Genomic DNA, 23,183 nt, shown 5'->3' with positions numbered 1-23,183 from the left:
CCAAAGAGTTTGTATTGGACTCCCAATTTGTCCGAAGATGATGTCTTCTTAGCCTTTTTTTCCTGGCAGACACTATGAAGACGGCATGTGAAGATTCAATAAGTCGCCGACTTGTTACAAAGGACGAGTGAATCAGCATGTGCAGTGCTGACTCGGTGTAGAGTCGTGACAAAGGGTCTGACAATGCTACATTAGAATTAGTTTCACTGCACGACAAGTAAGCTAAACCCTCATTATTATTGAAGATAACTTCGTCGTCATCATAAGCGTTGTTACTTACATCGAGGTTCTCAAGGCCAATCACGACGGGATCAATGTCATTAAATACAAGCCCTGGTTCGTATTCAGGCTTGGTATCTGCCTCGTTACCACTATCGAGGTCCTAAACTGGTGATGCGTCGGTCGGCTCACCATCTAGGTAGTGGATAGAATCACTAAAATAATTCTCCACCCCCTTGAATGGTTGCGTTCCGTAACCACCGTTTTAACCTCACCCCTCTCATCTGCATACTTCATGGACTGGTGTAGAGTGGATGGAACGATCAAGTTGTTATGGATCCATGGTCGATCCAGTAACAGATTGTAGGGCGTCTATGTGTCGATAACATAGCAGGTGACATCCGTCTTCAAGTCCCCTATTTGGTATTTGAACTTGATTTTACCAAGAGGACGGGTGTTGGAGGTGTTGAAGCTATAAATGGTAGTCCCCGTTGCTGACAGACGGTTAAGCGGGACCCCAAGATGATTGATGAGCCTCAAAGGTATGATGCTCAGGACGGAACCGGAATCAACTTGGATCTGGTCTACTCGAACCGATATATCCTGTGAAATACAGAGGCCTATCGTGTTTTGGGTTCTTCACGAACATGTCTTCTAAGGATAACGTGATATAGGGCATCCGTCCTCTAAAGACTTGGTGGCACTAGGGGCATGCTTCAGGTGTTTCCTTAGTCTGACTCGGTGGAATATGAGCAAGAAACGTCTCATTGTCGGCCAATTCTTTGCGTAGAGCTTTTTTGGTTGATCGGGATAAGCGTAGGAGCTCAAATAGCATGATCCTTGTCGGAATGTTGGCTAGCTGGGCAAGCACACCGAATTGAAAGGGGCTCTTCGAGCTTTCAGGAGTTTCCTTCTTGAGTGCTTTGTTGTAACGAAGCTCCTTTGCTTCTGGATCACTAGAAGATGATTGTGTATTCTTCGTCACCTCCTCTGTTGGCTTTGTCGAGGTGTCTACTTCTTCAGAGTACTTCTTCAAGTACTCCTTCCAACCACGAGTTCCTGATGTTTGAATTGGTTGCGTTGTGAATGAGGATTGTTCCTCGCCAGAACTGCTAAAAGAAGTACTTTCAACCCCCGCATCTGGGATGGAAGTAACAGCGTTGCAAGAATTTTGCTTGGGCTTGGACTTTTTCGAGCTTGTCGACGTCTATTGTCTGTCTGCAAGTAGGTCAGGATGGACCCACATGACTTCGCCTTTTGGAGTAATGTAGGGAGTCATACCCTTCTCTTTCTGACGATGAGGATCATGATTCACAACCCTGGTCTCAGTTTGCGGGATTGGCCTCACACCGTTCTGAACAAGGAAATCTGTGAAATCTCCGAATCGCAAGGAGGCCATGTTTGCAGACACCTTCTTTTGTTCGGATTGGAGGGTCATGACGCCTGCATCCAACAAAGCTTGGATTTTATCCTTCAGGACGTAGCATGCTTTTGTTAGGAGATGAACCATCCTATGGTACATGCAGTAATTGGGGTCATCTGTCCTCGAAATCTCCTCAGGTCGCCTCGATTCTGGGAGCTTGATCTTCTTCATTTGATCAATGACTTGAGGATTGGGATGAATTGTTCATCTTTGAAGTTGTACTGCTTCTGGAAGTGATTATCTAAAGAGTTACCCTTCTGCTTCGTGGACGATTTAGGGGAGGAAGTGGTTTCCACTACCAAAGTATCCTTCCTCTTTGATTGCTTTAGAGGGGTGAGGTTGTCTTGGTTACCCCCTCTTCTACGGCGAGACTCGAACGACTCTTCAGCATTCATCCTTTTAAGCATGTTCTCGACCTGTTCTCTCTGCCAAATCAAGTCTATCCATGATCGTGCTTCAACCGCGCCCATTTTTGACAGTATGTTGATGGAGAGATTATTCCGACACATCTCAATAAGAGTGGCCTCGAAGACTTGATCTCGAGAATGTAGAGATCGATTCCTGAATCTTTTAACAAAGTCGCTAACAGACTCTGACTTCTTCTGCTTTTCAGCTAGTAGTGTGGACATAGACAATTATGTGTCGTCATTAAAGAATCTAGCCATGAAGAGCTTTTCCATATCCTTCCAGCAATTGATGGACCCAGGCTCCAATCTACGAAACCATTCAAAGGCAACACCCTTAAGGGTGCTAATGAACAATTGAGTCATAATGGGATCATTTCCTGTTATGTGCTTAGTTTACTCCTGGAAGTAGTAGATATGCTGAGTAGGAGAGCCCTTGCCATCGAACTGCAGAAGGTTGAGTGGCTTGAACTTCGGAGGGTAGGACGACGTCTCATTCGGCGGGGTATGGTTGAGTCACCCCGAATTCCTTGAAATTTCCTCGAAGCTTCAATGCATCAAGCTGCTTCTGAAAGTCATCCAACTTCTGGTCTCGCTCTTTCTTACGAGGGTTGGATTCTGCTTCCGATGATTCATAATGAATTTTAAAAATTTCTTCATCCTCATCCCCTGAATCAGCATTCTCTTGGTTTTGACAACTAGATTCCTTTGCACCGGGTGAAGGTCGTCGATGCTTTGATCTTGATTCTTCATTGGCAATCTTCTTTTTCCTCTTTTCTTTCTCCCTGGGGACTTTATCTGTCATTTCTTCCATGAGCCTGATAGTTTCTTGTTGCCGGAAGAGAGTAGTTCGCTGTTCTACCAGCCTTTTTGCCATGTCTTCTGCACCTCCAACTATATGAGCATTAGCCCGTCCACTTTGATCGGTGCTAGATGCTTGGGACTTAGCGATGGCTGAGTTATCAGGCTCCTCATCTGTATCATCTACCAGACGTCGATAATCCAACGGAGTTACCGTGCCAGTGCGAGTGCGGGTGTGTTTAAAGATGTCGTCTCACTTAGTGACCAAATCCTTCAGCCCCGGAGAGAATTCCGGATCAGAAGAGTTAGAAGGAACAGCTGGTGCTTTTCCCTTCCCTCTGCTAATCATGTTAACCGTCACTTTAACGGGTTCATTATTAGGAACATGTCTCTTGGGACGAAAGCGCCTTCTTCTGGAAGATGGGGTCTCTGGTAGTCTAGACAACCACTCAAGGATGGAGGGCCTCGGTGATGGGCCACCACTTTGGCGTTTCACAAGTACTGTAGAGATGAGCTTCTCACAGCTACATTGAGATTTCATCTGGCTCATCCTACGTTTACGAACCAGGTAATCACAGAGATCAGCAATAGGGCCACCCCCAGTTAACTTCAGTAGCGTGCATGCGCAAGAATCTCTAAGTGTTAGAGATTGACGAGTCTGAGTGGCTGGACGAACCTCATGGTTGGTACGAGGTTCGTTAATTGGGCGAACTTGATTCGGGGGACGCACTTGCCGTCTTGGTCAAACCTCAACTTGGCCACTTGAATGTGGCTCAGCAACGGGGTGAGTTTAGTGTTGAGGATGCGGTTCGTCCTTTTGAGACCGAGTCTGGCCAGTTCCAACGTCGGGGTGAACCTGGATAGGGGGACGCACTTGTCGTCGAACCTCGACTTGGTCACTTGGAGGTGAATGCTGGAAGCGAGGTTTGTCAATTCGACGAGCCCGAGTCTGACTTGTTCGAACAGCAGGACGAACTTGGCTTAAGAGATGCACTGATTGTCTTGGACGAGCCTCGTGTTGAAGATGGGGTTTGTCGTCTGAGCGCACTCAGATGTTTGGGCGAGGTTCGTCATTTTGACGCACCTCAGTTAGTCGAGTCTCGACTGTCTTACGGGCATTAGACACATCGTCTCGTGGCCAATAGTGAATGTCGTCCAGAGAGACCAAGAGTCTCGACATTCAGAGGCGAGGATCTCTCTTCGAGGTGAGCTCGAGTTGAGTTATCAGAAGCCATGTGGGCTAAAGTCTCGTAAGAGACTCTGCGGCACTTGCGCGCCTTGGTGGGACTCGAAGTACGAGAGGAGAGGAGCTCCTCGTACTTGGATTGGTCGAACTCGATGATGAGTGTCTCAACGTCAGTTCCCACGACAATCTTGTCTGATTGCACCACAATTATTTCTTCTGGGAAGATGAATTCTCCCACTGTGATTGCCATCTTCTATAAGGTCCTGAAAAAAAGATCAAATTATCGCTTCTCTTAACTGTTTTAGTTTTGGAGAAAAGATTCTATTGCCTGGTAAGAATTTGTTTACAATCGCTCTTTCTCAAGTACAAAAGAAGAGAATGTTGATTTGACTTCTCCTATGTTTAACATGGGTTCTGTGTGGCGATGAGATGCTTCACTCGATGCTTGAGTTGAGCTTACTTCTTGTTGACAATCAGAACAAGATCGCTTCAACTCGAGAGGAGAATCAGTCTCTATTGATGGCTTAGATCACGAGAACCAAGGTTCAGATCTCCAAAGAGTGTCTCCGAAAGTATTGCCAGCCGCTAACTCTGCCCAAATTCCTCCCCCCCCGCCCCCCTCCTTCATAGTTCTGCGGCTATTTATAAAACCTCTAGCGCCATAACTGACCGCGCTGCATCGTGGGGTTGAGCGACGTAACTGACTCCTTGAATTTCGGCCAACGTGGCTAATTGGGTCTTAAGGCCGTAGAGTCTAGCCTTCCACTTGTGAAGACGCAGCCTCTGCTGCTGTGTGGTGAGGTTCCTTAGATGAGACGAGCCTTAAGACGCAGCGAGGTTCATCTGATAAAGCGAGCTTCGTATGGTGGGCTTCGTCTTTGATGGTCGAGTCCAGCTGCGTAACAAGCCTCGTGGACTTCTTCTGACGAACTTCGTCTTCTACAAAAGCTTTGTCTTCACTGGCGAGCTTCGTTTCCTGAAGGAGCTTCGTCTCCTGAAGGATAAGATGTTGAGAGTCTTGTCTCTAGGCGAACTTCGTCTTCAAGGAGGAGCTTCACTCTCTGAGAGGTGAGGCACTGTTTGACGAGGTTCACCTACGGATGGACTTCGTCTCTTGAATGAGCTTCATCTTCTAGAGAATTTTCGTCTCTAGGCGAACTTCGTCTTCAATGACGAACTTTATTTTCGATGATGAACTTTGTCTCCAATGACGAACTTGTTGGCTGAGAGGAGGTTCGTCATGCTTGTGGCGAGGTTCGACCCTGTTTTATTTCTTGGCATTTTTTAGTGCCTACAGTGTCTTTATATGATATATCCTGGTTAACGGAATCTACATTGACATTTTTACGATTTTATCTCTTTTAGTGGTGTCATATTCTAATTATAGTGGTGTCTTGAGTATTAAAAATAAGTAAAAATAAATAAAAATATGTATAAAGTAAGCAATCTAGTGGTGCTCTATGACACTGCTAAAGACCTTATGGATCTGCTACAGGATGATCGCACTTTCTCAAAGGGGATTTGTTCTGATGTCATTTGTTGGAAAATTTTAAATTCAACAAATAGTCAAGTGTGATCTTAAACAAAGGTAATAATAACTGAAAGTAACTTATAAGCTTAGACAGTTACATAATGACCATAAGTTTCTATTTAGATATATTACATTTTCTTTTTTATTTTTATAGGGTATTAGCTCTTAAGTACCTTACAATTTCCCCATTTTTCACTTATAAACCCTCACTTGTTTTTAAAATTGATACTTTAATGTCTTTTATAGTGCAAACATGAGAATATTTTTCTGAATATTCCCATGTGACACATACATATTGAGAACTCTTTAAATTTTAACGTCTACAAATTTTAGAACTCTTTTAGAAGCTTATCTTAATTCTTTAAAATAGAATCGAGGTAAATTTAGAATAGATTCTGAGCATGTCTAATAGTAAATTCCACAAACATTAAAAGTTAGAAGTTCTAAAATTAGCTTGTGAACATCACATGAGAAAATTCACGGGAAGTATATTTATATAATAAAAAGAAGGGAAAAATGTGTCCAGGCGTCAAAAACAGTAACTTCATGTGCTGCAGCCCCTCCTAGTTTCCCTCATGTGATTCAGCCCCTTTGAAGTGTGACACTTTATGTTGCAGCCCCTTTTTAGCAATTATTACATGCCAGCTAAGCTAAAATCCCCAAAATAACTTTATCCCCACTCTTCAATCCCTCAAACCCAGCTCTCTCATCTCCCCTCTCTCTCTCTCTCTCTCTCTCTAAAACCAAGGGCTTTCTCAAGCTCGTCGCCCTGGCCCTCACCCTCCTCGTCGTCGCTGTCTCCGCCCAGGCGCCTAAGCCTCACCCTCGAGTTTGCCGCCACCTCCCCTCCTTTCCTCCGCCCGACCTCATCGTCGTGAATTTGTCCCCGCCCCCCCCCCTCTCCTCCGCCCGACCTCGTCTTCGTAGCTTGCCGCCGCTCCCCGCCTCGCCCTCGACCACGCCAGAGTTAGCTGTTGCCGCTCTCCGCCTCGCCCTCGAGTAAGTGAAGATGTCCTTTATACTTACCTTACATTCATTAATTTCAGAAAAATGTGACAGTTAGTTTTAGTTTTATCTAGCAGGCGAACGTGTATTCTGGGTTGCATGAAAAGCTTATATTACAGCAAAGAGCGATGTCACCTCTAATGAAGTATTTTATGCATCCCACAATGGGCCTATTATGTTTGCTAGATATGAGAGGAAAATCATGGAGTTTAATTAAGTATTCAGTTCATTTATTTCTCATGTGTGACTTAGCCTTGTGTCAAAAAAGCAAGGGCTCACGGAAGTCTCGTGATTTACATAAATCAAAATTGTATTTTTATGTTGAGGCTTGTGGACGTAATGGAAGGTTTTGAAATCAAAGAAGAAAGTGAATGATATGGCTAGTTTTGACTTCAAATATAATGTTAGTTCTAACCCGCCACATGTTAGTTCTAACCCGCCACATATTAGTTCTAGCCCGTCCCAATTCTAGTTCTAGCTAGTTCTAGCTCTAATTCATCTTAGTTCTTAGCTCTAATTCATCTTAGTTCTAGGCTCTTGGGCTCTCAAGTTAGTTCTAACTTGCCCCATGTTAGTTCTAACCCGCCCCATGTTAGTTCTAGCCCGTCTCATGTTAGTTCTAGCTAGTTATAGCTCTAATTCATCTTAGTTCTAGGCTCTTGAGCTCTCAAGTTAGTTCTAACTTGCCCCATGTTAGTTCTAACCCGCCCCATGTTAGTTCTAGCTCGTCCAATGTTAGTTCTAGATAGTTCTAGCTCTAATTCATCTTAGTTCTAGGCTCTTAGGCTCTCAAGTTAGTTCTAACTTGCCCCATGTTAATTCTAACCCGCCTCATGTTAGTTTTAGCCCGCCCCATGTAAGTTCTAGCTAGTTCTACCTCTAATTCATCTTATTTCTAGGCTCTTGGACTCTCAAGTTAGTTCTAACTTGCCCCATGTTAGTTCTAACCCGCGCCATGTTAGTTCTAACACGCCCCATGTTAGTTCTAGCCCGCCCCATGTTAGTTCTAACTAGTTCTAGCTCTAATTCATCTTAGTTCTAGGCTCTTGGGAACGGAGAAAAGCTTCTTCCACCTCCGACGGAGCCCACCGAGACACCCTGACGACCCTGACAACCTCCTCCCACCTCTGACAAGCCCGGATAGCGGTGAAAAGCTCCGAACAGGGAAGAACAAACCTGAACGACGAGAAATTGTACTGCAAAAAATTGTAGTTTTGTGTCGACTTCGTACGCACTTTTCGATCACCTTCAATCTATGTTTCCGTTGATTTTTTTCTTTGGTGAGTAGCCCTACATGTTGCCTATCACCTCTAATTTGTATCACGCTCTAACTCATTCTCTATCTCTCTCGGTAATGTCCGAAACATCGCTCGACGGCAGTAACGAGCAAAAAACAGCAGCGTTGTGCTGATTTCGCGCGGGTTTTTCGGCCACCTCTGGTCTCCGTTTTCACCACCGTCCTTACCGGTGTTTAGCCCTTTATATTGTCTATTACATGGTATCTTCTTTTCACTTGGGCTCATTTTCTACCTCTTGTTATATCGCTTCGAATATTGTGAATCGTTCCTTCATCATCTCAACCTCTGAGAGAAGTGAAAGGAAGATACCGTGTGAACTATCTAGAACTAACTTGAGAACCCATGTTAGTTCTAGCTCGTCCCATGTTAGTTCTAGCTCTAATTTATCTTAGTTCTAGGTTCTTGGGCTCTCAAGTTAGTTCTAACTTTCCCCATGATAGTTCTAACCCGCCCCATGTTAGTTCTAACCCGCCCCATGTTAGTTCTAGCTAGTTCTAACTCTAATTCATCTTAGTTCTAGGTTCTTAGGCTCTCAAGTTAGTTCTAACTTGCCCCATATTAGTTTTAACCCGCCACATGTTAGTTCTAACACGTCCTATGTTAGTTCTACATAGTTCTAGCTCTAATTCATCTTAGTTCTAGGCTCTTTGGCTCTCATGTTAGTTCTAACTTGCCCCATTTTAGTTCTAACCCGTCTCATGTTAGTTCTATCCCGCCCCATGTAAGTTCTAGCTAGTTTTAGCTCTAATTCATCTTAGTTCTAGTCTCTTGGGCTCTCAAGTTAGTTCTAACTTGCCCAATGTTAGTTCTAAACCGCCTGATGTTAGTTCTAGCCCGCTCCATGTTTGCTCTAACTAGTTCTAGCTCTAATTCATCTTAGTTCTAGGCTCTTGGGAATGGAGAAAAACTCCTCCCACCTCCGGCGGAGCCCACCGAGACACCCTGACAACCTCGACAACCTCCTCCCACCTCCAGCAATCTCGGACAGCGGCGAAAAGCTCTGAACAGCGAAGAACAAACCCGAACGGTGAGAAATTACACTGCAGAAAACTACAGTTTTGTGCCGACTTCGCACGCATTTTCCAATCACCTCCAATCTCTGTTTCCGCCGATTTTTTCTTTGATGAGTAGCCCTACATGTTGCCTATCACCTCCAATTTGTATCACGCTCTAACCCATTCTCTATCTCTCTCGGTAACATCTGAAACATCGTTCGACGGCAGCAGCGAGCAGAAAATAGCAGCGCCGTGCCGACTTCGCGCGCGTTTTTCGGCCACCTCCGGTCTTCGTTTTCACCACCGTCTTCGCCGGTGTATAGCCCTTTATATTGTCTATCACACGGTATCTTCCTTTAACTTAGGCTTATTTTTTATCTCTCGTTATATCACTTCGAATATTGTGAATCGTTCATTCATCATCTCAACCTCTGAGAGAAGTACAACAACGAATCGATTAAAAGCTGAGCTCTACCGGTCGTGGATGTAGTGGCAACGTGTCTTGCCCATGGTGTGTGCTCCTGTAGTTGTAGTTGATTGGTTTAGTTTGCAAATTGTGTTCATAATTATACTGTACACGTTTGTTTTGGCAGCGCAATAGTTTCTAGGAGGGGGAGGGGGTAGGGCGACAATCTACGGCGACGAGGATGGGCGGAGGAAAACTCTTAGTTTTAGAGAGAGAGAGAGAGAGAGAGAGAGAGAGAGAGAGAGAGAGAGAGAGGAGATGAGTGTTGGGTCTGAGGGATTAAGGAGAAAAGATAAGGATAATTTGGGGATTTTAGCTTAGTTGGCATGTAATAATTGCTAAAAAGGAGCTGCAGCACAAAGTGTCACACTTCAAGGGGCTGATCGACATGGGGGAAACTATGAGGGGCCTCGTCACATGAAGTTTCTTCTTTCGAGGCCTGGATACATTTTTCCCTAAGAAGAATTAAAATGTCAATTTTAAAGTTTAGGGTATTTAAGTGTTGTTAGAAATAACTGAGGATATACAAGTGCAAAGTAAAGGATATAAGGTACGTAAGTGCTAATTAACCATCTTTATATGAGGCCATATTGTATACATGGAGTATCGACATGATTTAGATTGTTGAAGCAGCACTTACATGGAAAATGGCTAGCTGCCCATCATGTGTCCTGGTTACCTAATTAATCAAGTATGGGGTTTGGACTAATTATCACATGCATGCCAGCATGCACTAGTCCTTGCAAGAATCACTATTAGCCGACAAGCTCTTAGCTGATGTAGATAGTATAATACCCATCAATTTAGCTATAAATTGTGGGAAACATTTATTTCAGTTCTAAGGTTTTATAGTTAAGACTTCCAAGAGAAGAAGCATTAATGTTTAATTGAAGAAAGAAGAATTAATTTTTGGCAATCTAACATCATGACATATGATACTTGAGAATTGGAAAGAGTATACATAAAGTATAGATAAAGAGCAGACTGGATTGTAAAAAATTTGGGACACTGACAGCAGAATTTTATTGATTTTTGAAAAACACAAGTAGTTACAAACTACATTGATAAATCAGCAATTTTTGTATTTCTGTATAAAATTTTAGTAGCAAACATTTGTATGAAACAATTTTTTGCTATTGGAAAATTAAACATGATATTTGAGCACATCTCCTCTACAAAGGATGTTACCTCTTTTGAAGCCAAAACTTGGTTACAAGTAGGCATTTGATACTCTTCAGTTTCAGAATCTCCTTGATTTCTGTTTCAAACCAGTACAGTGTCATCGCACTTCCTTCTATATATCGTCAAACTGAGCATCACTCTCTGCTCCTGTCAACGTTCAACAGCTTTCAAGATGAAGACATGATGATCTTAGGATTTGAAGCAAAATGATCAAAATTCAAGTTTATGTTATCAGAAAGCAAGGATGTTATAGAAGTGCACTGAAATCTCCACACGAGCACTGGCCGTCCCTGAATCTGTGGAGCCTCTTACTGTCGCGAACCACAATTTCTCTTCCAGTCAGCAAAGAGAAGAATTTAACACAGCTATGACAATCCCTACACATTGTGATGTTCTTCACAACTCTCACCGGTGCCCCTTCTGGCAAATTCAATAGCCCAAAAGCCACTGCAACTCTCTCACTATGATGAAGAGCAGATCCAGACGCCTTCTCTTCCTCATCTGATGACATATCGATGCTCTTATAAGGAACATATCCTAATCCTTTAGCTCTCTCGATCAAACTCTCCAAAAGTATGTATATTTCGTTACTCTGAGAGTGTGATCTATCATCTGCTCGAAAGAAATGGACCTTATCTTTGACTGTGACCCAGCTTCGATCTCTCAAAGTTCCAATGTTCTCCTCTTTCATCACTTTCCTCACCTTTGCAACGTCTAGCCACCTCTCTGCTGATATATACATGTTCAATAGCAAAACATAGGTCTCAATAGATTTTGGCCTGAGCTTTAATAATTGTTCAGCTGCATAAAATCCCAAATCCAAATTTCCATGGCTCCTGCACCCGGCGACCAAAATAGACCAAATTATCTCATTTGGCTCGAAACCTATCTTGTTTATGAACTCAAATGCATCCTCTAACTTACCCAATCTCACAAACATATCGACTATACAAGCAAAATGATCCAACACGGGCTTAATCCTATACTCATTAATCATCATTTCGAAGTAATAATTAGCTTCTTGAACCAATCCAGCATGGCTACAAGCCGAGAGGACACCGACGAAGGTAACTTGATTAGGTTTAACTCCAGCTAGTCTCATGTCCTCGAAGAGCTCTATTGCTTCTCTGAACCGTCCATGCTGAGAAAAGCCCGTGATCATAGAAGTCCACGAGATTAAAGTCCTATTTGGCATCTCGATAAAGGCCTTGCTTGCATTTTCAATACACCCACATTTATTATACATGTTCACCAATGCACTACTTAGCACAACATCAGATAAATATCCACTCTTTAGAGCTTGTGCATGTATCTGCTCCCCTTGTTCTAAAGCAACTAAGCTGCTGCAGACACTTAGGATGCTTGAGAGACTGAAAAAGTCTGGCTTGGTGCCGGATCGAGTTAGCTTTAGGAACAGGTTAAGGGCTTCTAGCCCGTTCTGACGAGCAGCAGCATCGTCGTTAGCAAGAGCCATGATTTGAGCATGCCCTGCCATCATTGCATTCCAAGTGATGAGGCTGACAGTCTCCATCCCTTCGAACAATATCATGGCTTCATCAAGCTTGCCACACTTGAGGTACAAGTACATGATTGAGTTCCTGACTGGGAGATGGGATTCACACCCAAATTTGATGCAAAAGGAATGGACCTGCCTAAAGATTTTCTTTAGAATATTAATCCCAAAAGCACTAAAGCTAGTAAAGCAGCCGGTCTAAATTGTAGAAAACAATACGTTCTTGTACCAATGAAAAAAAATGGTTTTTAATTTCATTAATTGTTTGAAATAAATTCATAATTCCAAAACGTTACTAAATCGAAGGTTAATAGGTAATGGCGTTCAACAAATATTAGGATTGGCAAACACAGTTTAACTTGGACGAAGTAGAATCACAGTCTAGCAGGAGCTTAGTAATTAATTTACTATCAGGACTAAACTCTAGTTCAAAACATACAGTTTTCAACTTTAATTGACTCCTCAAAACTGGCATAAACATAAATTTAGCAAACCTCTAGTTTAAATGAAAGTATCATTATCCCAAGTTTTTTCTTACAATTATTTTCTAGATGGTTAATCTTTTCATACTTAATGGCGAAGTCTGATCCAACCTCACTAGTTTTTTTGTTCAGTCTCATATTGTGTGCATGTCAATCCTACTTGATAGTTTGAATGCTAAAATGAACATGAACTACATTCAAACCACACACATTTATTTAACCTCTCTTCATAGCCTACTTAATCCTTGAAATAAATTCTTAGAAATCAAGAATATACCTGCTTCCCTAGACAAAGGTCAGGCGCTACACAACATAGGCTCATCGCGCTCGTCAAAGTGTACTCATTTGGCTGCACATTCTCCACCAGCATATCTGCAAACATCCTCAAGCCCAACTCAGCATTACCATTATCCCCACAAGCCGACACAATCGTCGTCCAAGAAATCACATTCTTATCCTCAATCCTCTGAAAAGCCTTAACTGCCAATTTCAACCTTCCACATTTTGAGTACAAGCTACACAAAGAATTCCCAATGCTAGTATCCAACTCAAGCCCATACTTCACTAGATACCCATGGACTTGTTCGCCAAAATCAACCTCGCGGAGCGAAGAACAAGCACTCAAAACCGATCCAAGAGTGTAATTAGTAGGGTAACACCCTGTTTGTAACAATTCAACAAACAACTCAATACCAGATTCAGGTTTCGAATTATGAACATAGCCGGTGATCAGAGAGGTCCAAGTGACAACATTTCTCTCAGGAATTTCATCAAACAATTTTTGTGCATGGATGTCGGCACCACACTTCATATATGCATTGATGAGTGAAGTTGAAATGAATACATCCTGAGAGGTTCCAGTCTTGAGAGGACTAACATGGAATTCCAAGATTTGAGAGACTAATATGAAATTATTGAAGATTTGAGGGATTAATATGTAAAAAATCCGTGATTGCAATTACGTTGTCAAAGCCCTTGTCCGAGTACAAAAAACATTTTTTTTTTCTCTATATATATATATACTTCATTGCTAAAAGTGGCTTTCATCCCATTTCCAAGCTCAAAAGCTAGGAAAATGGATTCCAAAGAAAAGTCTCATTTTGGGTGAACATTTCTATAGATTTATGCCCCTTCAAACAAAACAAACAAAAAGAAGAAGAAGAAGAAGATATTATAAGAAATTATTAACATGGCGGGACCAGAGGCGTGGCTGACAATTTGGGGGCCCGGTTCTAAATTTCAATTGGGGCCTCTTAATTAGAGGTGTTATCAGATTTTCACTAGTTATCTTGTTCAGTCTCATATTGTGTGTATGTCAATCCTACTTGATAGTTGCATGCTAAAATGAACATGAACTACATTCAACCCATGCACCTTTATTTAACCTCTCTTCATAGCCTACTAAATCCTTGAAATAAATTCTTAGAAATCAAGAATATACCTGCTTCCCTAGACAAAGGTCAGGCGCCACACAACATAGGCTCATCGCACTTGTCAAAGTGAACTCATTTGGTTGCACATTCTCCACCAACATATCTGCAAACATCCTCAAGCCCAACTCAGCATTATCATTATCCCCACAAGCCAACACAATTGTCGTCCAAGAAATCACATTCTTATCCTCAATCCTCTGAAAAGCCTTAGCTGCCAATTTCAACCTTCCACATTTTGAGTACAAGCCACACAAAGAATTCCCAATGCTAGTATCCAACTCAAGCCCATACTTCACTAGATACCCATGGACTTGTTCGCCAAAATCAACCTCGCGGAGCGAAGAACAAGCACTCAAAACCGATCCAAGAGTGTAATTAGTAGGGTAACACCCTGTTTGTAACAATTCAACAAACAACTCAATACCAGATTCAGGTTTCGAATTATGAACATAGCCGGTGATCAGAGAGGTCCAAGTGACAACATTTCTCTCAGGAATTTCATCAAACAATTTTTGTGCATGGATGTCGGCACCACACTTCATATATGCATTGATGAGTGAAGTTGAAATGAATACATCTCGATAGGTTCCAGTTTTGAGAATGTGGGCATGGAGGGATTGAGCCATCGGAAGCGACCCGAGCGCGGTGCATTGTTGAAGGAGAGGCACATAGGAGGAAGTTTCGACGTGGGCTTCTTCTGGTTCATCCCTGGGTGCTGCTGGAGTTCTCTGGGAGCAATAAGGATTGGATTGCGGAGAGTTAGGGGGGGTGGGTAGTGAAAAAGATTGAAAGCGGGGAGTTTTGTAGTTACCTTGTCAATGGATAGAGAGTTTGAGGAGAGCTTTCTGAGGTCTGGTTCGAGCTTGGGGAGAGTGCCAGTGAGAGCATGTGAAGGGAGAGATGCCATGAGATGGAGATGTTACATTATGGGAGTTTTTAATTTGAGTTCGAGGTTTGTAGGAGGCCTATCTTTATTGTGGTTTTTGAGTTTCATCCATATGAATGGGATGTGATATTTGTGGTGTGGATTGTGCGTCCAAAATCTAATCATGGGTACTGCGGTTTTTTTTTCCTTCTCTTTGATACCCTAAAATTTCAAACTTTTTTTTAAAAAAAAAATCTAGAGTCATGAAGTTCTAGTTTAACAATGACACCTAAAAGTGCGAAAACATTGATGTTGATTTTGTTCAAGAATATCGACATAAAAAATTGAACCACAAGCAAATTTTCTTACCAAATTAAATGAAAAACAAATCTAGGATGTTGGGGTTTCAAATTGTCAAATTGAACTTTCTTTAAAAACCTCTTGAGTATCAAATTGTCAAAATAAAATTTTAGGTGTCAAGTAACTATGAGATGTTGAAGTGCAAGTAACAAAAAAACAAAATACATCTTTTTTGTCTACAATAATTGGTGTTAATATTCACCTTCGAATTTCATAGTTATGCATACTTATTAGCAAGAAATGTGAGTTCTCATGTGGCTCTTTGTGACTCCGATACGTCAGGATCCTGGGAAGCTAGTCGCGGATGAGAGTTATTGAGTCATACACTATCTATGATGTTAAAGCCGGAAATAAGAGGAGTTGTACTGTACATGAGAGTCGATCTAGGTGGTCCCTAAGTCACTAATGACTTGAATGTTGCATGGTCTTGCGTACATGATCAGACACTCAATGATAGGCTAAGTCAAGACCATAGAAAAATCTCTCTAATACTCAATCAATTATTATTAAAGGAAAACAAGCTATATGCAAGAGGATTTGGACTTGGAAAGATAAATAGAATGGCATTGAAGTAAAGGGGGTTAGGGCTTCCTCCTCTTTCTTTTCCATCTTAGAGTCCTCCCTCTAGAAGAACATGATTGTGCACTAGAGAATGAAAGTCAAAGAAAGATAAATACAGGGTTGCGTTCTGTACAATAGAATTCAAGGCTTTCTTTAGGAGCATTAGCTGCTAATTTTTCTATTTTGCAAATCTACTTTTGACCTTACCTCCATTTTTCAGGAGGCTTAGGGTATTTTTTATCTAAGAGTGATGCGATTGATGTGCCTTGATAGAATCTAGTGACGTTTGTCCTTTTTTAAGGAACCTTTATCAATGGTGATGAGAAAAAGGCATGGACGAGTCATCTAATAACTGATGCGTTCAATAGGATATTAATCATCACATTTTATCATATTTTTAAACCTTTATTATCTATTTTATTTGAATGAATATATCACTAATAGCATGCCTTATCATACTTTGCAGGCTAATGAAGAGTTAATGAATAAGAACCAAAAGAGTCAATTTTTTTTGTTTTTTACCATTTATTGAAGCCGAATATGAAGATAAAAGGAATCCTTAAGAAGCCCAAGGAACTAAGGAGAAATCGGGTTAAGAAGTCAATAAAAACTACTATTCAGTTACAAAATAATCGATTGACCAACTAATTGACCAATCGGTCTTGTTGGATATCTTGCCCCCAAGATAAAATTTTGATAATAATAATTTATTTATTATGTATATTATATATGCACTAACATATCAATATAGATAACAATATCTGATATGCACAAGATATGTGAACTAAGTGCATGGTTGAGTTCAATGCAACAAGACAAGCAAAGAAGAATATGTGCGTAATTGTCAAATTGTATTTTATTTTCTTTGTTTAGATTCTTGTAAAATCCTTGATCACTCACAACACATACACGCACATAGTATTTAGAACACACTAACACATGCTTAGTGTGTGATTAACTATAGAAATCCCTTAAGTTAACTATTAGAGTTTATATATATAGAGTGAGTCTCAAAATATATCAAATATCTCATATCTATGTATCTGTAGTCGACTAATACCCTTATTAGTCAACTATAAAAGCCTTAGTCAAAGTTATAGAAACATTATATTTACAGATTAGTCGACTACTATGCTTAAAAGTCGACTACTCATTCTCAGTTTAACTTACATAAACTTAAGTTTTACAGATTAGTCAACTACTACCTTAAGTAGTCGACTACTAACCATGTTTCTTGACTTCACAGAGTCTGAATAGACTCAGCGTAGTCGACTACAAAGCTTAGTAGTCGACTACAAAGACAGTTTTTCTAACTATTCTGAATTTAAATAAGTGAACGTTTATAGCCGTTTTAAACGTTAATTGGTTTAAAATTTAAATATTTCGGAGGCTATAAACAAGTTTTAACATCAGAATTTGTGTACTAACATTAGTACTTATAAGATTCGATTTCGAGCAAATTTATCCTCTCTTGATACAAATTCTCATTCTAAGTGTTAAGAAAAGAAAGTTCTAAATTACCTTTTGTTCCCCATCATTACCAAAGATTGATTAGGCAAATTTTTAGAGTAAAAGTTCCCAAGCCACTGCTGCACTTCACATTCACATCAAGGCTTATAGGGATTTGTGTTTTTCTTCAAATAAGGTTTCTCTCAGGTGTGAGAGAATATCTCTTACCGTAGAGATTGGTGTTGTAATTTGCAAGGACTTACAAATTAGTCAGGTATGATTTGTAATTAGTTTCAAAATCATAGTGAAAATCTCAAATGGGATTTTCTTGGGGACTGGATGTACACTAGGGTGGTGGAACCAGTTTAAAATTTTTTGTTTGTGATTGTTCATTTTCTAAGATTGTTGTTCATTGTTCTTGTAAGTTATAATTCATCTTGTAAAATTTTAAATAATACTATTCACCCCCCTATAGTGTTTAGTGTGTGCTTTCGCTGATCCTACAATTGGTATCAGAGCAAGGATTACAATAACGACAAATACATCATAATTTAAAGAGGGTCACTCCACACAACGACCACCACTATTCGATGGTACAAATTACAACTACTGGAAATACCGGATGAAGATCTACATCCAATCACTTGGCTATGATCTTTGGAACATCGTTGAGATAAAATTCACAAAGCCAACCACTCCATACACCAAATGGACACTTTCTTAAAGAACAAATGTGAATCTGGACTCCAAGGCAATGAATGCGCTGTTTTATGACAAGAACGAGTTCAATCACGTGTCTACCTCTACATCTGCACATCAAATTTGGCATACTCTTGAGGTTACACATGAAGGAACTAACAAGGTTAAAGAATTAAAATTTTATGGTCTTGTTCACAGGTTTGAACTATTCAAGATGAAAGACAAGGAGACCATCACAGAAATGTTCAAAAGATTTACAGATATCACAAACTCCTTGATTGCACTAGGCAAAGTCTACAATTAAGTTGAAATGGTGAGAAAAATCCTAAGAGCACTCACTCCAGATTGGGAGAAGAAGACTACGGCAATTGAGGAGGCCAACGATCTTTCCACTCTCACCGTAGAAAGCCTCATCTGAAATCTCATGGCCTATGAAGTTCAACTCGAGGATAGAAAGAAGGATGAAGAACCAAAGAACAAGAAAATTCTTTCCTTCAGTGCATCCTAGGACACCGAAGAATCTGAAGAAGATGATGAAAATATTGCATTAATAACAAAGAAATTCAAATGATTTTTAAAGAAAGGTAAGTATAAATCAAATAAGTTTAAGAATACTAATGATTCTTCTTTGTGTTTCAACTTCAATAAACCAGGACATATAAAGAAGGATTGCCTACTTCTTAAGTCAAAATCAAAGTCCACCAACTTCACTAGCTTCAACGACTTCAAGAAGAAGAAGAAAAAGGCTTTGGCAGTGACATGGGATGACAGTGATGCATCCTCTTCGGAAGAAGAAGAAGAATAGAAAGAAGAATCTGCTCACATGTGCTTTATAGCACACGAAAATGAAGTAATTGAATCATTAGATAATGAAGAGTTATTTGAAGTATTTAATTAACTTTATGTTAAATTTAAGGATTTGAATTCTAATTATAAGATTTTGAAAAATGAAAATGAGAAATTAAACTTAGAATTAGTCTCTTCAAATTCCTCACAAGTTGAAGAATTGAAGGAACTAAATGATAAGTTATTTGCTGAAAATAGATTATTGACTGATAATAATATTTATCTCAAATCTGAATGTGATATCATGAAAACTCATATTTTAGATTTAGATAAAAATATGGTTTCACTAAATTTAAATATGAAGAGTTATCTTTAAATGTTAACAAGTTTAACAAAGGAAAAGAAGAATTGACTGATTTATTATCTTTTTAAAAGTCTTCTAATTAAAAGTTTGGGTTGGAATATGTTCGTAAGAAGAATGAATATGTTCTAGGACACATCATGCATCATCTTCTATTACTAAAGATGTTAGAAAATTCTATGCACCTTTATCTATGAATACTCATGTTAAGAATAATCATGGTTTCTCATATTCTAGAAATGATTCTCATACATTATCTTTTAAATATCTTTGCATAAAAAATCTATGTTTATTTGGGTGCCTAAAGATACTTGCTTGCATGATAGAGATGTTTACATTTCAGATTTTAAGATAAATGCATGTAATTCTTCTAATTATGTTTATGTTAATAAGGGAAAACCAAATTCCAAGTGGATTTGGACTCCTAAGGGCTAATCCCAAGGACCCAACATAAAAGGATACCAATGTTTGCATATCTATATTTCAGGTATCTCGAAAAGAGAAATGGATACTAGATAGTGGATATTCCAAGCATATGACGGGAAACTTGAATATGTTGTCTTTGGTGTAAAACAAGAAAGGTGGAACAGTCACATTTGGAGATAACAATAAGGGTAACGTTATAGGTATTTGAACGGTAGGTAATCCACATAAGACTTTAATAGATAATGTTTTATTAGTAGAAGGTCTTAAACATAATTTGATTAGCATTAGTCAATTATGTGATAAAGGTTTTAAAATTATTTTTGAAAAAGATACATGCTTGATTTATGATTCATATTTGAATAATATCTTGTTTAGAGGCATTAGAAAGAACAATATCTTTGTTTTATCCATGAACTTTGTTTCTAATGAATTTTGTTTAGTTGCATCCAATATTGATACATTACTTTGGCATAAACAATTTGGGCGCGTGAATATGAAAAACATTTCACGCATTTCCAAACACAATTTAGTACATGGTTTGCCAAGAAAAATCATTTTTGTGATGTATGTCAACAAGGAAAGATGCATAAATCTACTTTTAAATCTAAAGATGTTGTTTCTACGAATAAACCATTAGAATTATTACATATGGATTTGTTTGGTCCATCTAGAATTGCATCTTTAAATGGAAGTAGATATGCATTTGTCATTGTTAATGATTACTCTAGATTTACATGGGTTATGTTTTTAAAACATAAGAATGATACTTTTGTTGAATTTTCTGCATTTTGCAAAAAGATTCAAAATCAAAAGTCATCAACCATAGTCACTATTAGAAGTGATCTTGGTGGTGAATATGAAAATGATTCTTTTACAAAATTTTGTAATTCTCATGGTATATCTCATTATTTTTCGTCTCCTAGTACTCCACAACAAGATGGAGTAGTTGAAAGGAAGAATAATACACTACAAGAATATGCTAGAACAATATTGTGTAATTCTAACCTTCCTAAGTATTTTTGGGTTGAAGCTGTGTCTACCGCATGTTATATTTTAAATAGAGTTTTGTTGAGACCTATTTTGAATAAAACTTCATATGAATTATTTTATGATCGCATTCCTAAGATTTTGTATTTTAAATTTTTTGGATGTAAATGTTATACATTAAATAAAAAAGAAAACTTAGATAAATTTGATTCTAAATCTGATAAAGGTATTTTTGTTGGTTATTCTATGTGCAGCAAAGCATATAGAATTTTAACAAAAAGACTTCTATGATAGAAAATTATTTACATGTTTTATTTGATGAGTCTTTTTCAAAAACTCTCATTGTATCTATTGATGATGATGATATTATAGATTCTGTTGCTAATAATATTGATGATATTTCTATTAAATATACTCATGATTTACCAAGAGCATATGTAGATGTTAGAAATCATCAAAGTGAATTGATTATTGGTGATATTTCTCGTGGTGTTCAAACTAGATCTCAATTGAATTTATATACACATGGAATTGATTATTGGTGATATTTCTCGTGGTGTTCAAACTAGATCTCAATTGAATTTATATACACATGTTGCTTTTGTTTCTACATATTTCTCGTGGTGTTCAAACTAGATCTCAATTGAATTTATATACACATGTTGCTTTTGTTTCTACAATAAAACCTATAGATATTAGCGAAGCATGTTTTAGATGATTTTTGGATTATAGCTATGCAAGAGGAACTCAACCAATTTACAAGAAATAACAATTGGGGATCTTGTTCCTAGACCGAAAGATCATACTATAATAGGAACCAAATAGATTTTTAGGAATAAATTAGATGAATCTGGACAAGTAATAAGAAATTAAACAAGATTAGTTGTACAAGGATATAATCAAGAAGAAGAAATAGATTTTGATGAAACTTATGCACCTATAGCACATTTAGAATCCATACGAATTCTACTTGCTTTTTCTAGTTATATGAATTTTAAACTTTACCAAATGGATGTAAAAAGTGCATTCTTAAATTGTTCATTAAAGAAGAAGTTTATGTAAAACAACCTCTAGGTTTTGGACATGAATGTTATCCAGATCATGTTTTTAAACTTAAGAAAGATTTATATGGTATAAAACATGCACCTCGTGCTTGGTATGATAGATTAAAGAAGTTTCTTTTAGATTTCGGATTTGATATTGGAAAACTTGACTCTACACTTTTTATAAAAAAAAATTGATAAGGATATTCTTTTAATTCAAATTTATGTTGATGATATAATATTTGGATCTACTAACAATGATCTTTGCTAAGAATTTTCTAAGTGTATGCAGAAAGAATTTGAAATGAGTCACATGGGTGAACTAAATTTCTTCTTTGGACTTCAAATCAAATAATTGAAGGAATGGACTTTCATCAACCAAAGCAAATATGCAAAGGATTTACTTAAACACTTTGGGATGGACAAAACTGCAAGTAAAAATACTCCAATGAGTACTACTACATCTCTTGACAAGGATGAGAATGGTAAGAATGTTGATCAAAAACTTTATCGAGGTATGATTGGATCACTTCTTTATATTACTGATAGTAGACCTGATATTATGTTTAGTGTTTGTTTATGCGCTAGATATCAATCAAATCCTAAAGAATCACATTTTAAAGTTGTAAAAAGAATTTTTAGATATTTAAATCATACATCAGATTTTGTTTTATTTTATCCAAAAGATTGCACTATAATGTCATATAGTGATGCTGATTTTATTGGATGCAAATATGATAGAAAGAGTACTAGTGGTACTTGTCACTTTTGAGACATTCACTAGTATCTTGGTTCTGCAAAAAGTAAAACTCTGTGTCATTATTAACAACAGAGGCAGAATACATTGCTGCTAGTTTAGCATGTACACAAGTCTTGTGGATGAATCAAACATTGTATGATTATGACATTAAGTGTTCCACTTCACATATATTGTGTGATAACACTAGTGCTATTAACTTATCTAAAAATCCTATACAACACTCAGGTACAAAACATATCGATATTAGACATTATTTTCTACGTGATTATGTTCTTAAGGATGATTTACTAGAATTTATTACAACTGATAAACAAATTGCAGATATACTAACTAAACCCCTAAAAGAAGAATTTTTTGTTAATTTAAGAAGGGAATTAGGTATTTGTTCAATATTAGATTTAAATTAATTTTTAGATCATAACATATGCATACACTGTAGTCGACTAATAAGCTTTTATTAGTAGTCGACTACGTACACACTCATTAGAAATAAACACACTGTCAATTACAGTGTAGTCGACTAATAAGCTTAGCAGTCGACTATACTAAGTGAAAAAATTTTAACAGAATTCTTTTGAGTATAGAATAGTCGACTAGTAAGCTTAGTAGTCAACTACTTACACAGATTTTTTTACTACATACACAGATTTTTTTACTTAATGGATCTTCATCTACAATACCCGAAACCCAATGCCCATTTAACTTAAGTTAGATGAATCTCATTCATTCATTCTAGGTTTGATCTATCCTAGCCCTTTATCACATATTCTCTAGATTAAATCTTGATCATTCATTTGTTTTTAAGATTAAATCCTAACCCTTGAAATTTCTTTAAGATAAAACCCTACCTCTCCTCCTCTACTCACGTTCTCTCTTGAAAAATAGACAGATCCACTCTCACTTAGAACCTCCGAACCCAACAACTAGGGCTCCTAATCTCTTTACTTT

The 23,183-nt window shown here is 38.4% G+C and overlaps 1 protein-coding gene across 1 annotated transcript; it reads right to left on the bottom strand.

Moving 5' to 3' along the window:
- LOC109824059 (pentatricopeptide repeat-containing protein At2g22070-like) lies at nucleotides 10,318-14,956 on the bottom strand. The gene is made up of 4 exons (XM_020390582.1): nucleotides 14,750-14,956; nucleotides 14,539-14,666; nucleotides 12,783-13,374; nucleotides 10,318-12,158 (listed from the first exon to the last, which is right to left on the bottom strand). The coding sequence occupies exons 1-4, from the start codon at nucleotides 14,843-14,845 to the stop codon at nucleotides 10,758-10,760; spliced, it is 2,217 nt and encodes a 738-aa protein (XP_020246171.1). The 5' UTR covers nucleotides 14,846-14,956; the 3' UTR covers nucleotides 10,318-10,757.

Source organism: Asparagus officinalis, chromosome 9, assembly GCF_001876935.1.
Source record: "Asparagus officinalis chromosome 9, Aspof.V1, whole genome shotgun sequence".
Classification (NCBI taxonomy): Eukaryota; Viridiplantae; Streptophyta; class Magnoliopsida; order Asparagales; family Asparagaceae; genus Asparagus; species Asparagus officinalis.
This window is presented reverse-complemented; position numbering and strand designations above follow the sequence as displayed.